Source organism: Pocillopora verrucosa, chromosome 14 (assembly GCF_036669915.1).
Source record: "Pocillopora verrucosa isolate sample1 chromosome 14, ASM3666991v2, whole genome shotgun sequence".
Taxonomy (NCBI): domain Eukaryota; kingdom Metazoa; phylum Cnidaria; class Anthozoa; order Scleractinia; family Pocilloporidae; genus Pocillopora; species Pocillopora verrucosa.
This window is the reverse complement of record NC_089325.1, coordinates 14,779,442-14,794,970: the sequence shown is the minus strand read 5'-3', so window position 1 is coordinate 14,794,970 and position 15,529 is coordinate 14,779,442. Positions and strand designations below refer to the sequence as shown.

Genomic DNA, 15,529 nt, shown 5'->3' with positions numbered 1-15,529 from the left:
CAAACGAAAGTGATCGCAGAGCTTTTGAATGTTTATCGGTCCGCCTTTCGAACCTCGCAAAATTCATTTGAATTTCAAATAACTTTAAAAATTGAATATTCACATTTGCGATCACAGTCTTCGTTGCACGTGGAAAGAGCTTGTAAAACTACTGGAAATTTCAGCGTTTTTTTCAGCAACTCAGGGGACCAAGAAACACGTATTTTCAACCCTGGTATCAATTACATCAAATATCGTCTGCTCGTGAAAGCTAAGGTTAGCTTGTGTCTCTGATTCCTCCAACTTGATGTGTGACCGGAGTGGTTCAAATTCAGAGGATTGATGCACGCACCAATCTTTCACGTTTTCTCAAGGTAACTAACTTAACTTTGACTGAATTTTAACAGAAACATAGGGGTTGAGTCAGATTCTCGTGGTCGGTTTTGAAATTAAGTCGCAGATAAAGGAATTTCATGTAACACACACAGTACAGTGTGGAACGATTCCTTAGTGCAAGCCGCCATGATAACTTATCATTGCACCACGTGACTCTTGGGGCAGCTTCATCGACCAAATTCGTGATTTTCTAGTTAGGGTCTTGATCGTCCATTTGATTATTTTTATTTTTATTTTTTTTCTTGAATTTCTCTACACCTCATACAGTTATCCATGCTTGTAGTAATTTCATATTAGTTCTTCATCTCCCAGAAGTGATTAACATGTGTTCTCCCCACAATATCCGTATGTTAGGTAATAAGAAAACTCAAACTCATCAGGTAGAAGCTGTTACCTTGATCTAAAACTAATTTCTCCTAACCAATGCACAAAAGAAATTTGTAGTGGCTAGAGGGGAGATTTAACAACCTGATCATCTTGGGAGTTAAAAGGTTAACACGCTTGTTATTATCCCCGATCACAGCCAAAGAAAGAAAAGTAGGTCGTTACGGCATTTTAACTAAAAAAACTGTTTTATCTGGATTCCAAAGGTTTTGCTCTCATCTTCCACACAAAGACCGTGCATGATATTAAAAACTTCCCATTATCTCGAGTTAAGTGAAACAACGAAATTTCTGGCCAGTCTCCTGAACTATGTGTTATTGATGAGCAAATATCGTTTTCTACTTGCCGTATTATGTTTATAGAAATTGCTACGTTAGCTCACCGTATAAGACTCGTTGCTTTTTTACTAAGGATTTTCAAAATCTTTTTATCTGCCTTCAGGCAACAAATATCGTTAGTTATACACCTAACCTGATTCTATTTTTTTTTTCAATTCAGAGCCAACCAAAGTAAAAATGAAGGAAACTACCAAAAGAAAATATGAAATAATTGAAATTAGTGTTTCCACCGGACCGTCTCCGACTTTTTTTTTTATTTTTGCCTGAATAAGATGACTTGTCGTGGATTATAGCACTATTGTGTTTACTCTACTACAACAATTTCTGATAAAATTGAAATACTGTTACTAACGAAATATCTAGTTATTTGTTCTGCTATTAAGAACTCGTATCCCTGTGTCGTATCAAATTATTATAGTAACGGTTTAGTACGTCGAAAACCGACGTAATTTTTAAGGTAAAACAGCGCTCAGTGGCTGAGGAACGTTTCTAAGTCATTTAAAAACTCCTGTTGCCTACGTAGGGAAACTGATTAAAATAATCAACACACGATGTAATGGACAATGATATCACTCATTATAAAAATTACTTATTAAAAGATAGGTATGCATTTATGCACAATAAAATATCTTTTCTTCTTTCTTTAGGATGGCATCAGGCATAGAGTGGGAACATCTAGTAATCAGCATCAGGGAGGAAGAAAAAACAGGAGAACGAACATCGAACAGGGTCAGTTCTGTAGTTTTTTTGTCATTAAAGGCGAATAGGTGACCAGCCATCATTTATCGCCGGGTGAATGGGAAGTCTGATGATTTTGGTTTTGTCACGATAAAATGTACCTGAAAATCCCATAATGCTATGTTTCCCTAAAAACCACCTAATCGTTCAAAAACTCCTGCGGCCCCTCCCCCCTCCCCCCTCCCCCCCGCCCTCTCCTGGTGATAATAATGACTGCTCCCTTGACTGTTTGGTCTCGAAATTTTTATCGATCCCAATTGATTGCTTGAACATAAATAACGCTGATCAGAATGTCGACAATTCAAACTTAGCTAAGTCAAAACGATAAAGGAAACCGAAACGACAAACAAAGAAATAAATATTTTTTATGTCTTATTTCTTGGATCTCATGATGGCGAATTCAATAGTTTGCAGTACTGTTGGTTTGACGAGTATCACAACCACTTTGTTTGTTCCAAGCATGAATACTTCCGAACTTCCGACCGATCAGGTTACCATAGCGACGGTTTACAATGGCAAATGCTCCTTAGTTAAGCTTGGTAATCCCTTTTGTATATACACTTTCAGCAGATATTTATTAGCATAGAGTTTGTCCATGTGCGAGTTAGTTCTTTACTTTGCTACGCTGACCAAAAAAATCTCATGGCTTATGCTCCAAAAAATTGTGTTTCTCGAATTTTGTTCAAGAATTTCTTGTAAACCTACGATTAGTGTTTAAAATACGCAACAAGTTTCCTTTAGAATTGTTTTTTTACTTGATACAGTAAAATCTCTGGAGCCTCTTTGTTTAATACATTATGATGGAGGAGGAGGAGGTACGGGGTAAGTGTGACTGAATCATATACGCACATTTTACATTTATAACTTGAGGTGCCCAAAACCAACCTTGCCGCCGATTTAGAGTATGGTATACGTACTCTTTCGACAGAGATGTCCAAACGTAAATTCGCCGTTTGAGTTGGCGTTTTTGATAAGCCTCTTTTCGATCCCGAAAAGGCCTTTGGTTCAAAAAGTCACAACACACTAGGTTTCCATGCAAAGATCGTTACATTTATTTCAACACTACAAAGGAATTCGCAAGAAATAACATCTCAATATTTTAAATTCTTAACTTACGTTAGATCTACATTTCGGGTTACCTAACTAGAATTATCAGCCAAGGTCAAGTGCTTTAAGCAACGTAAACCGAAAAATACATAAAAAAAACAAAAATTTGGTTCGCAATCCAGACCTCGCGGGCTCACGGTTGTGGCACCAGTTCAAGCTTTCTTCTCCTGGTCGATAGCTAAGTCAAACACAAAGAAAATGAATTGTTATTAACATCAGTATCCATATTATCCATAGTCTCCTTTATACATTTCCTTTGGTACTGACCATGAGCAGATGAGAACTAGTTTAACAATCATAGCTTCTAAGGTTGGCGATCATATCCTTTACTCTCGTGATATTAATGAATGATTCGACAGTATTACTGTGAGGAAAAATGAAATGCTGGTCACTCTGGGGGTTTAAAGGGTTAAAGTGCTGTTTGAACTTCTCAGGTGGTCTTAGTCATTATGTAACGCTACTTCCCAAAATAGATTGTGTTACATGGGAATTGTTACATGACGAGATAGACACAGATAGACACAAGCTTAACCTCGCTTCCAGGGACTTCACGAACCACGCAATTAATAATTATTTTTAATTTTTACTTTTCTCTTAAGAGCGGTACAGATAGCAGACCTTTATTCATCGAGCTCTCTCGTTACGAAATGCCAAGGCAGTGAAATTTTATCTCTTGAGTGGCTTTCATTGTAATCTTTAGTGTTGGGGAGGGTTAATAAAATTTTAATTCTTTCGTGTTCAGTGAAGAATGTTCGGATTAAAATTGACGCTCATGACTCCCTCCTTCTTCACTTCCAGAGGTTTGTATGCAGGACGATCAATCGGAGAGAGGAGGGGAGGGGGATATTTTTAGCCTAAAATAAGCAGTGATACATCATTACTTAATACGAGAGATTTAAACTCTCCGCTCTTAAGGGGAATCAGTCGTCGCTGGCAGATCATAAAGGGCGACTACAGAAATTAGCAGCTAATTCGGAGAGATCATTAGAATACTACAGAGCCATAGGTGGATCAGGTAATCAGGTAACTTTTATTGTGACACAAACAAAATTCTCCGACTTTCCCCACTATATTAGGCGATAAATTTCTTGACTGCCTAAACATGATCTCGTTTCAACGGTAAAACAAATAGCCTTTTAACCTTCTTTTCCATGAATAAACCTTGTTTGTATAGAAACAGACAGAAAAAGCAAATTAGCGGTCTACTGGCTCCGGGCAGTTTCCATGTATTTCCGCCTTCGATGAATCTTTTTTACAGAATTTTCAAAAAATTGACTTAATTAGTTTGCAACGTTATTTACGAATTTCTTTCCTTATAAACGGCTTAGATCAAACCATCATGACTTCAAGTAAATCAAATTAGTGGATGTGAGCTTGACTCAGAAGATTGAAAATGAAGCCCATTTTGTTTTGTTAACGGCGCACGAATTGATTTATTCGCCTGACTACTTCCAGCGCTGACAAACTTGCGACGTTGCACACTTTGTTGGTTTACTTCAAGATCGCAAAAAGCTTCTGTGTGTGTAAAACGAAAAAAAAAAATTCATCTCTTACTTTCCTTGGTCGGAAGAGTATTCTTCTCTTTAGTCTCAGTCTTCTTTAGTTTTGAAGCATCAAACTTACTGATATCATTGAACACAGCATCTTTGTCTGCCATCCTGGGGAAAAAATATCACACGGAACTCGTATTTAGCTGCCTGGAAGTCAAACATTCCGCGAAATAATTATTTTATCCACAACTTCAACAGACAAGTTCAAACACACTAAAGTTCAAACGGAGAGGTTTTTACCTTTTAAGATCTCAGTTTCGATCGCTTGGGTTATGAAACAGTTCTCGCTCTTCTGATCGAAAGGGAACAGGCCACTTCACGTTAACACGCCTGATGGAATATGCAGTATTAATGAATCAAACTAAATCAAACACTAGCCAATGAGAGAACGTTTTTAATGAGGCGTATTTGTCATTCCGCTAAGATTAAAGGCTCAACCTGAAAAACAAATTTAGCAATGTCTGAGTGTATTGATATAATCGAATCACTACCGGAAGCCTTAAAAAATGCTTGGCCAATATTTGAAACGAATCTAACGTCTTCCCTCAGTATTTGGTTTCATCCATTTATGAATTAACAAAAAAAAATTCAAAGGGCATGGGGTTATTAAATGATGGAAAGTTATTGACATACATTTATAATCATGCTAATAAAACAATAGAGTTCGTGTTTCGCGAAATATGTTTTGGTCCCGACTCAGAGTGTTAAAATTTGCGCCCAAGAGTATAAACTGTATTATTACCATCATCACTTTGGAGGGCTTTAAGAAAATATGAACAAAACAAAATGACAAGAAAACAGTCTGAACCATTACGCGAGCGTGCGAGCGGGCTAAAATATATCTCAGCCCGCCAATTTGTTTTTTTTAGCCCGTAAAATGCACAACAATGCCTGACAAAGTGATAAGAATTATATGTGACGACCTAAGTACGAAGAAGTAAGTTGGTGCCCATAACCCTAGCCTACAGACAGCAATCATGTAAATCACCTAACACCCACTGTTAAATCCCTCAAATTAACGCATCAGTTAAACAGTATATCTAGAGTAATAATGTTGTGCCTCAGAAGGAATCCAACACACAACAAGTTAATTTGATGTGCCACTGAAACAATATTGACTTATCATTTACCTACCACAAAAGCGGTGCGGCCTTTGATTTCAAAACAGACGTCAACATTTCGACGAGACGATAAGAATCGATAGAAATCACTCGTTGATTTCTTATGCATAACCTTTACTAAACAGTAATCTATTGATTAATATTCAACTTAACAATTAATAAATCTTAACCGCCGAGACGTCCTCAGTGAATTTAAATTTTGTTGATAGCTAAGATAATCAATAGCGGATTGGACTCCCGGCGACGGCAAAACTGTCTTTTGTGTTGTAATAGGTTAGAATATTTTGATTACGCTGGAGATATGTTGTAACTCGCATTGAATGCAAAACAAAAGAGAAAGCAGATTTCAGTTTTATAATTTAGCTAACAATCTTAAATGACACGAAATAATGGCTTCGAAAACGAAGAAAAACACATTAACACACTCAAATAGAAGCAGAACAGGAGAAAAACAACAACAACAGATACTATATTAGGGACCTCAAGCGGTCAGGACGGCAACGTCAAGGAAGACTTCGATTAAAAAACGAATTTCTGCCTTTACTTAGAATTTAAAAAATGGCTGCATGTGTTTACCGTCCCTAACTGCCCCACACCTCAGCTTCCGCATAACGTATAAAAGAAGCGCTGAGTTCCAAATGGAAATTAAAATAATTTGCCGTCGCGGTTTCGGTTCGTAGACGACGCAAATTGTGATTTCACGTTATTGTTTTACATAGGACGGCTAAGAAACGTACACAGTTTTAAAACGCACGAGCGGAGCTATTTTTCTGCCAATTAGATCTTTTGTTTTTCCATGTTCTCGTTGCCGTCACCGTCGTGGTTTGCTTAAGATCCCTGTCACATTTAGGACGGCTACGAGGATATGACGAAACAAACTATTTACAATTTTTAGCCGACACCAACATTTGCGTGATCTGAGAACGGAAACCACGACGGCGAATTATTTAAGTTTCTATTTTGAACTCAACGCTGCTTACATACTTTAGTTGAACTTGAGGTGCAGCGTCGTAAGAGACGGTAAACACATCGAGCCATTTGGAAAATTCTAACTAAAAATATAAATTCATATTTAAAAAATCGACGTCTTCCTCGGCGTTGCCTTCCTGACTGCTTAAGGTCTATGATAACAAATAAAGAAGCAAAGACCCATTCTCTAATCATCTCCTCTACAATCTGAAATAGTACGTGACCTCTGGGAACAAGAATGAGCCATTTACGACCCTCTCGAGCAAACAAAGCGCAATGTTCTTCCTCGGTGGTCGAAGTCTTTGAAAAGACTTTGGAGAGAGGCTGAACTTGGCAATAGTTATACGCTCGAGTCACACTCAAACATTCTCGATAACGCTATTGCTCCATTTCAATTTTGGAAGCCCAAGTGAAAGCCACTGCGGCTTTTTGTTCGCTTTGAAACATCCAAGCAAAGAAATTTTTTTCCATAGTGGTCCCGCTTTATTTAAACTTGAAAATAAAACGAAATACACTGGTATCTTCAACAACTCACTCATTACTAAAAATCTGAATAACATCTAAAGTTTACTACTCCTCGCACCGATACAAAATATTTCAAAATCAGAGCACTCCTCTTTTGTCAACTCGTCTCAAGTTGGAATAAACATTTTTATAATACCTAGCTCAAAGAACAGCCTTCCAAATTGACGATTAATCATTTCATCTTTCATGCAAAACTTCAAAATTGAATTATAAATAGTAGTCAGACATCTACACGTATTTCTGAACTATGAAACTGTGCCGTCTGAAATATGGCTTATTTTTTTCAAGTACCTACATAAAAGATTTTGCAAAGATCAATGCTAGCATTCAATTTCTTTAAGGCAGTCCGTTTTGTTAAAGAAAGTAGAAAAGTATTGTATTGAAATATTTTTCCCTCGTTAAGTTTCGGTGTTTTGACACATTTGCCTGTCATTGTCTGAAATGTCGATATTTGCAAACTGACATTCAGCTCATTCAGTATAAAACAACTCAGAAGAAAAAACTGGAATAACTCCACTGGACAGAGAATCTGAAAATGGAAGTGGACAGTTCTTCGATCATTAGTAAAAAAATATTCACAAGTGCTAAATAACTCCAATCAGAAAGAACAAATGAATAAATAAATGTATCTTTGTTTATCAAGCTTACCAATACTAAGATTACCACAACCACCAGCGCAATTTTTACGGTGGTTGCAAATGTAACGCACTTTGACAACAAACAATCAACCGTCAAGTCCTTGTCCTGGCATTTTAAACCAAACTCTCCATGCAAAAGACCTGCAGCAAACGATGAGGCTGCCAAACGCGACTCAAAAACGGCTGCGCTTAGCCTCCCTAATATTTTGTCCTTAACATAAAAAACGAAACAAAAAAAGCAATCTAACAGAAAAAGAATATTTGGTGTTAATACGACCGAAACTTTTACATATCTATCGAATTAGACTTGATAAATAACGTAATTTTAACTGGTAACACGGCTAATCTACTCTTCGTCACCAAGGTATGACGAACTCTCCTGCATTCCTGCAAAAAGTCTATCAGCCAGCAGCGACAAAAACGCGTCCATTGGATCCATGGCCCCCCGCTGCGCCCACTTTGGGATGGTCAACTGCGCATGCGAGAAACCAAGCTTCTGTAAAACCCAGTCAATGTTGACGGGATCCATGTTCTTTCCTGCCCAGGATAAGAAGCGAACACGAGGTTCTAGCTTCCAGTACTTGCTCCGGAACTGACGAATTCGTTTGGCTTCCGATTTGGGAGCTTTCTCTCGGTCTTCTTTTTCAGCCATGCGCTCTCTGCGCACGCGCGAGGGAGGTGACATCCCGCGGGGAATTGAACCTGGTGGAAGAGAAGAACAAACGTCAACGACATTCTGTAAGAAAAGGTGGATAATAATTTATTAATAATAATAATAATAATAATTTATTTACTTATATAGTACAATCCAAGAAAACTAATATTACAATAGATAATTACAATAAAAATGCTATTTACAATAGATAATTACAATAACAATACAAAAAATAAAATAATGATAGTAAATTAATACATAATGAAAGAATGAATGAACAAAAGGTAGATAAGATACAAAATACCGATAAGATTGTAATGCGAATCTAAAACGCTTGCTTAAAAAGATAGGTCTTAAGAGATTTCCTAAATAGCGCTAGCGAATCAATCGTGCCGATGTGCGCAGGCAAGCTGTTCCACAGCGCAGGCGCAGAGGCATGAAACGAGCGGGCACCTAAAGTTGTGCGCATAACCCCTTTTGGGCGTTCTAAAAATATTGTATCATTATTGCGTAATGAATACCAAGACGATGAGCTGATACAGATCAGATTACTTAAATAACTAGGAGCCATGCCATGAATCGCCTTAAAAGTAATCATCAAGATCTTAAATTGAATACGATAATTTACTGGCAGCCGGTTTAATATGATCGCATTTCATTGTGTCCGTTATAAGCCTGGCTGCCATATTCTGTATGCGTTGTAATTTCGATAGTTGGTACTTGGATAACCCATATAATATACTATTGCAATAATCCAGCCTTGAAGTTACGTAAGCATGGACCAATGATTGTCTGCATTCCTTAGATAAGTATTTCGATATACGCCTAATGTTAGAAGGTCTTGCATATCTGGCTAATATGGCTGTTCATTTCGAGAGATTCGTCTAACATAACGCCGAGGTTCCTGACACTGGAAGAACGATTAATCTTCTGGTTGCCAACTTCTATGCTAAAAGAGCGAAGTTTGCTTAACTGCTGACGAGTTCCGATAGCAAGGAACTCAGTCTTCGTGTCGTTCAATAGCAGCCGCCCATCAATCATCCACTTGGATTATTGGATTAAGGCTGCGATTTCAAATCTTTTGTGTAACCAATTATCTTAGGACCACTGAGCAGATATGTTACGCAGTACCATTTAAAATGCCATGCAAGGTGCATAATACAATTTTTACGAGAGACTAGTGGGTAATCATTAACATTAAAGGTTCCGGGAAGCGTTTTCATGTTGCCCTGTTTATCGTGCTGGATAAGATAATTCAGATCAATGTCATTTTCCGAGAAATATCGCACTTTCTCACCCCCTCAACCCAACATTGACCCTACTTGTTATCAGTTGACTGCTTTTGAAAGCCTCCAGGAACAACTTTTACGAGTTACTGGTTGCCCTCAATTTTGCACAACTTTGATATATGCACCTTTCCACATGAGTTCAGTAAATCTTACACACTTTTTTTTACACACCTGAAGTCGTGGTCTCGTTTTCTTTAATATACGTCTGTACCACGTCATGTAAGAAGAACAAAAGACCTACATCTATTGTTACGCAAAGCCCATCATCAAAGGTTGATGTAAGGCTTGTCTCCACCACGTGCGGACTGGCTGGTGTCACAGCCATGGGTATGACCACCGGTGCGCTAGTAACGCAACACCAACATTGGTTAAATTCAAAAGGAAGATTAACGAGCAATCTGAGCAACTGTCCACCTACCCCTCCCTTAACCCCACATTAACCCTGACTTGTTATCTGTTGTTGGGCTAGGGGAGGGGTAGGCGCACAATTGCTTAGATACAAACACTGATCCAGTATCTTCATCGTGAGTGAAAAGCTTAAGATTCAAAAACAAATTTTGAAGGACGAAAATTGTTCCCTCTCATTTCTCACCATTTTTGTTTACGGACCCACTTGGAGGCGATCGACGTCATCGGCATGTCGTGTTCAGATCTAAATTCCATCTCAAACTTTGGAATAGCGAATATCGCCTCCGTCTCGTGTTCGTATCGGAAACCGATACTTGCTCGTCGTTCTTTCGAGGCAACTTTACCAGATGCTGTCATGGACTCTGAGCGTTCTCGAGGCTTATCAAAACTGCTGGGGGCGGTGTTATCAGACGGGCTTATGTCCCCCCCGGTTGCACAAACATAGTTGAGCCAATCCTGGACAGTGCTTCCCATAGATGGGGGGTTCCTCCTACCACGAGCAACTTTTTGGACGATTCCCACGTGCGCTGTGAAAAAAAGGTGATTCACTTCTAATTTGTCGCTACTAAACCTTTTACGGCTTGACAATGATGGGTAACATTAACTAAAAGAAAACTTTCGCAGAGTGGTTCCCTTCCACAGAAGCAAGTTTTTAAAGATTTCCTTGTGATATAGACTTGACTCAGTCCTTGAAAAGTTCACTTTTTCACCCCAAATAATTCCGTCCTTACCTGAAGAAGGTGAGAGTTTTCCACTGAGAGAGTCTTCTGCACCATGCCCCAATTTGAGTGACAGATCCTGCACGGCTTTCACGCGCCTAACTTGACAGCTTTTCTCTATTGTGCACACCTTGCTTGTAAACGTCATATATGGTCTCTGAAGCGTGAACAATACCCAAGACTGGGAGCGAAAGTTCACCCCGTGAAAACATGCCAGAGAGACAGCCTTGCCGTGTAAAGTCAAGCTCCCTCCAAGCAACACACCTCTCTCTGGTAGGGGACTACTGAGCATGCTCAGTTTAAGGCCTCTGACCGCGTTCAGCACTTTTCCCCAATGTTGATATTTCAGACCTGTCAATACGAGATATGCGTCAGTCTTCCTTTCGTGGAATTAATTTTCTTTAATACTCGCGGTGAGTACAGATCACAAACTCAAAGGTGAAGTAAACATCAACAGGAGAAGCGGAGCCCATATAACAACACAAATGCAAGACTCCTTGGAGTCTTTTCTCACTATTTTCAAGTATATTTCAAAGCCTATATAGTAGTTAGGAACACTTTGTGTCTCCTAAATGGAAATTCCGATCGTCTCTTTAGAAAGGATGGCATGACACTGATATGAGTCTTTCCTACTCCTCATACATTCTAATAACTAACTGAGAAAAAAAATTGGTATTTTCACTGCGGAACTAAATATAACTATTTCGCTACAACAGGGGCTTAACACTACCAACCATCTTTATTTTCTTCTTTGACTTGAGATCCCGTGGAGACTGGCGTAGACAGTGACGACATCACATCCCCCGTGATGAGAGGTATGTGAGGACGAAGAGAGGACAATGCGCGGATGCTGTTTCGGTGTTGCTGGGCAACGAATTCCTGAATCTTGGCGACCATCTTGACTATGTCGGGTGTAGTGGAACGACAAATCATTATCTTGAAATCATTCCACGCCAAGTCCCCGTGCATGTAGATTTTGGCGTTCACTGGTTCACGTTCCTGTTCGAATAGAGAGTCTGGAAAACAAGCAAAACTTACATTTCATCATAACATAACTGAAAGTTGTTTCCTTGTCTTCACTTGCGAGAGAAAACTACCTTCATAGGAACTTCTTTCTCTAAACATCAACAACCAATATCTGGATGGCACGGGTTCAAATTCCGTCGAAGCCTGAATTTTTCAGGTTTTTTTCCTGTAACTGCCGAAATTGAAGTCAATCTACGAGGACCATCTCTCTTCTTAATTATCATCCGCAGGTCAAAGAAAATTTCTTTCACAAAAAAATTGTGAACAATGCTATTAAGGAATACTCTCACTCAGCCAACCACACCATGCCATTGGATTTTAAGAGAAACGATTCCCACCCTTAACTTGTTGATTCAATTTTTTTTGGGGGGGGGGGGGGGAAGAAAGGTTACCCAGTATCATTCGGTCAGTTCTTCGTTCCACGTGAACATAACAACACGAAGAAAACTCAGCTCCAATTCTTTAAGCCATTCAACTAGGCTGATCCACAGAAACTAGTTTGTGAACGTAGCTCTCTGAGGCTTGTTTGATTGGCTGCTACTCCCTGTGAGGGGTTTTCTTTCACAAGTAACAACCTACTCACCGGTGGAAGGGCTCTTTGTCTCCTGTAGCGTCCATTCATCACGCAGGTCAGTCTTGAACGCGGAGAGGTTTCCCATAAGTATACATGTTCCCATGTAGTCAATACGAGCCTCAGCGTACCGTAGACCCAAGTGAATAAGATGCTGTGGGTTACAGCCTCGCTCTTCGTTGACTTGGGCTAAATACAAAAAAAGATAATTAATCTGCCAGCACTCTATGAAATTTTAAGATAACTCTGAAGTTTTTCACCGATATAACAGGCGCTCTGATTGGATAAATGGTGGAGCTTTATTCTCCTTTATAACATAGAGGACATGATCACTAAATCCTGATTGGTGGAGTCAGAGAGTGTCTTTCATTTATTTTGGTAATTTCCCGGGCAAAATTGCTTGAAATCTAAACTTTGTCTGAAGTACTGTAATTTCATCGATGGCTAAATTCTTTTTTCAACACGGCTGGTTTCATTGCTTTGACGTGTTTTACAAAAATAAAATTTCACCCAGCTGATTCGTGCGTTTTACAGTTAAATGACGCCAACTGAACACTGAGATAGCTTCCAACGAAATAGCGCAAAAGCGTGCCTTTTTCACCTTCTTAGGTTTTGATAACTTTTTTCCCCTTATAACATAAACAGGTCATCGCATGTTTTCTTGTAAATCAAGGATTACTATTACTTGTGTTTTCCTTGTTTGGAAACCTTTATCGATTGGTCGATGGCATTACTTTGGTTTTGGTCGATGGCATTACTTTGGTTTTGGTCTATTGACACGTAATTGAAGACTTCTCTAAATAGCAAACCTGACTGCTATTCTTTTTAAAGTACGTAACCTGTAATTACCAACGTCGTCGACATGCGTGACAACAGCAGAGTGTTCATCAAAAAAGGCCTCTTTGCGCGCCCTCTATAACGGAGTCGAATGTGTGTTTTTCCTACCTCGCATTTTGAGCTCTTGTATTTCAACATGTCCGCCGACAATACCACTCCGTGCCTCATACACTGCCTGGCGAACACTCACAGATCCCTTCAGCTCACGCCGACCCATATTGGTGAGAGTGATGTGACACTGAGAACGAAGGTCACTTGTACTCCAACTTAGAAAAATAATAAAATGAAAGGAAAGGAGAAATCCATAGGGTTACAATGAGTGGTAAAACTCTTAGCACACTCCAATACTTTTGGATTCTTTTTTTTTTTTTTATCCCTCCTTTATCTCTCCCTCTCCTTCATTTCAACATTACCTGGTGCTAGTTTTGGTGTTAAAGATGGTAACCACCTGGCAACATCGTTTAGGAGAAGAGGGGTGACTTTTAAGAAACTAGATATATCTATCATGCTGAGTGGAGGGTTGTGGAGCCCCCACTGAGGGATGCATGCCAACTACTTTTGCCAACCACTGAATATGTGTTTTGAGCTGCTCACGACCGAAATCAACATTGCATCAAGCTGATTGAAAGAAATGTTCAGGCTTTGTTTCAAAAGTTTCGAATTACTTCTGCAAGTAAATAGTTTTGAACCAAGGAATACAAGAGGCTCTCAAAACTAAAGACGTTTAACAGCCGTTTGCTCTCTCCCTGCGAGGGCACCGAATGTTTCCATCTGTATGTGACCCTTAGAGTTGGTCCACTTTTGATCGTTTACTCTTCGATCACGGGTGACAAGAAAAGACGCGAAGAGAAGTGGGAAAGTTAACATGTTCTTACAGTGTTTGTCCCATCACGCTGCCCATATTTGTTGACATGTCCAACCTAGAAAGATTAACAGCCACGACAACCACTGTCTCCCATTTGGACCGAGTCCCTGCGAGGCTGGACGAAGATGAATGGCTCAGAGGACCATCAACTTCAGTTTCTGATGAACTTTCGATGACTTTCAGTCCACGGCGTTCAGGCAGTTTGGTTTTCATCCCAGCTGAAACAAGGTGTGTGATAGATACTGATTAGATTGTGAAATTTGGATAATTTACAAACCAGAAAAATTACACTCGCGAAGAATTTTATTAGTTCATCGTTTCCCACCTGAGGTTGAAGGCCGTTTTCTGTTTGGAGGCGAGGTTACAGAGGGGCTCAGTAATCCGCTCCTATTTCCGCTAATTGTCATTGACCGCAAGAGACCAGGAGAACTAGGAAGTAAACCGAAGAAAGAACTGCCAGACGACGCCATTTTCCGTTGACCTGTAAAAAAACAAATAAACAAAAGCAACAACAAAAGGTTAAAGGAATTAGTGAAAGCAGTGACTTTGTCCATGGTAGTAATGGTCAACAGTGGGTTGGTGAGGTCTGCTATGGTCAGCATTGGTGGAACATGAGTTAAGTTATGGTGGATAAGGAGGTCCGTTAAGGAAAATAAACTGGTCAGACGTTGCAAATAAGTTGGTTAGCAGAGGAGGATAGGAGGATGAAGTGGTCTTTAGTGGAAGACGAATACGCCGAATTGGTCAGTAGTGGAGTATCAAGAGACCAGTATTCGAGGATTACAAGTTAGAAGTAAAGAATCATGAAGAGATAATTAATAGAGGCAGATTACGCCAACAGCAGAAATGAGGTGATCGGTTGAGGTCGTAGTAGCGAACAAGACTGTCGGAACTCGAAAGTTTGGAGGGTGTGAATTTTTTCCTTGGATTAGCGCTCGTGACGCAACAAAAAACATCCTTCTTTATGAGTGGTAAAAGTAGTCCTAGACTGACCTGGCCTTTGTTTGTTTACGGGCGATTTTACCGGAGTGACGGGTGGCGGCTCCTCGTGAGACTCAGACATGGAACGAAATAGGGAATGTTTTCGAAGCTTAGCCGGCGTTGCAGCGGCTGCAGAGGTCTCCCTCTCGTTGAGGGACAAAGATCTACAAAACAACAACAAAAAAATATATTGTATCAGGAAAACCACATTCACGAAGTACGACAAAAGTTTTCTAAGAAAAGTTTTAGATACAGATCTCTAATCATTAACATTAAGGAGAGATTTTTTTAAAGGTTTTCACCGAAGCGTTATAAAAATGCTTAAGGTCGAAGCATTACTCAAAATCCATTGTTCAAAACAAAATGTTGTGCTTGGAGGGCTTTCTGGATAACATTACTGGGAATATCCTTCAATTATAGGCGCACTCTCCCA

At 39.5% G+C, this 15,529-nt stretch overlaps 1 protein-coding gene and 2 long non-coding RNA genes across 4 annotated transcripts in view; 1 reads left to right on the top strand and 2 right to left on the bottom strand.

Moving 5' to 3' along the window:
• The first annotated feature begins 164 nt into the window (after nucleotides 1-164).
• On the top strand, nucleotides 165-9,847 carry LOC136278123 (uncharacterized). Its single transcript, XR_010716208.1, has 4 exons — nucleotides 165-353; nucleotides 1,745-1,826; nucleotides 2,600-2,657; nucleotides 8,110-9,847. It is a non-coding gene; the product is annotated as an uncharacterized lncRNA (long non-coding RNA).
• On the bottom strand, nucleotides 3,085-5,641 carry LOC131777379 (uncharacterized). Of its 2 annotated transcripts, XR_010716207.1 has the most exons (4): nucleotides 5,627-5,641; nucleotides 4,733-4,930; nucleotides 4,497-4,600; nucleotides 3,085-3,120 (listed from the first exon to the last, which is right to left on the bottom strand). It is a non-coding gene; the product is annotated as an uncharacterized lncRNA (long non-coding RNA). The 2 variants fall into 2 exon arrangements; XR_009339621.2 differs by lacking the exon at nucleotides 5,627-5,641 and having other exon boundaries at nucleotides 4,733-5,012.
• Nucleotides 7,059-15,529, bottom strand: part of LOC131777406 (bridge-like lipid transfer protein family member 1) — a 47,882-nt gene continuing 39,411 nt past the window's right edge. The window contains exons 54-63 of the mRNA XM_059093705.2: nucleotides 15,109-15,260; nucleotides 14,441-14,596; nucleotides 14,126-14,333; nucleotides 13,359-13,516; nucleotides 12,426-12,602; nucleotides 11,551-11,832; nucleotides 10,829-11,167; nucleotides 10,282-10,624; nucleotides 9,861-10,033; nucleotides 7,059-8,447 (exon numbers count right to left, since the gene is read on the bottom strand). Coding sequence (XP_058949688.2) covers nucleotides 8,092-8,447; nucleotides 9,861-10,033; nucleotides 10,282-10,624; nucleotides 10,829-11,167; nucleotides 11,551-11,832; nucleotides 12,426-12,602; nucleotides 13,359-13,516; nucleotides 14,126-14,333; nucleotides 14,441-14,596; nucleotides 15,109-15,260 — 2,344 coding nt within the window. The 3' untranslated portion in view covers nucleotides 7,059-8,091. The remainder of the gene's footprint in view (nucleotides 8,448-9,860; nucleotides 10,034-10,281; nucleotides 10,625-10,828; nucleotides 11,168-11,550; nucleotides 11,833-12,425; nucleotides 12,603-13,358; nucleotides 13,517-14,125; nucleotides 14,334-14,440; nucleotides 14,597-15,108; nucleotides 15,261-15,529) is intronic.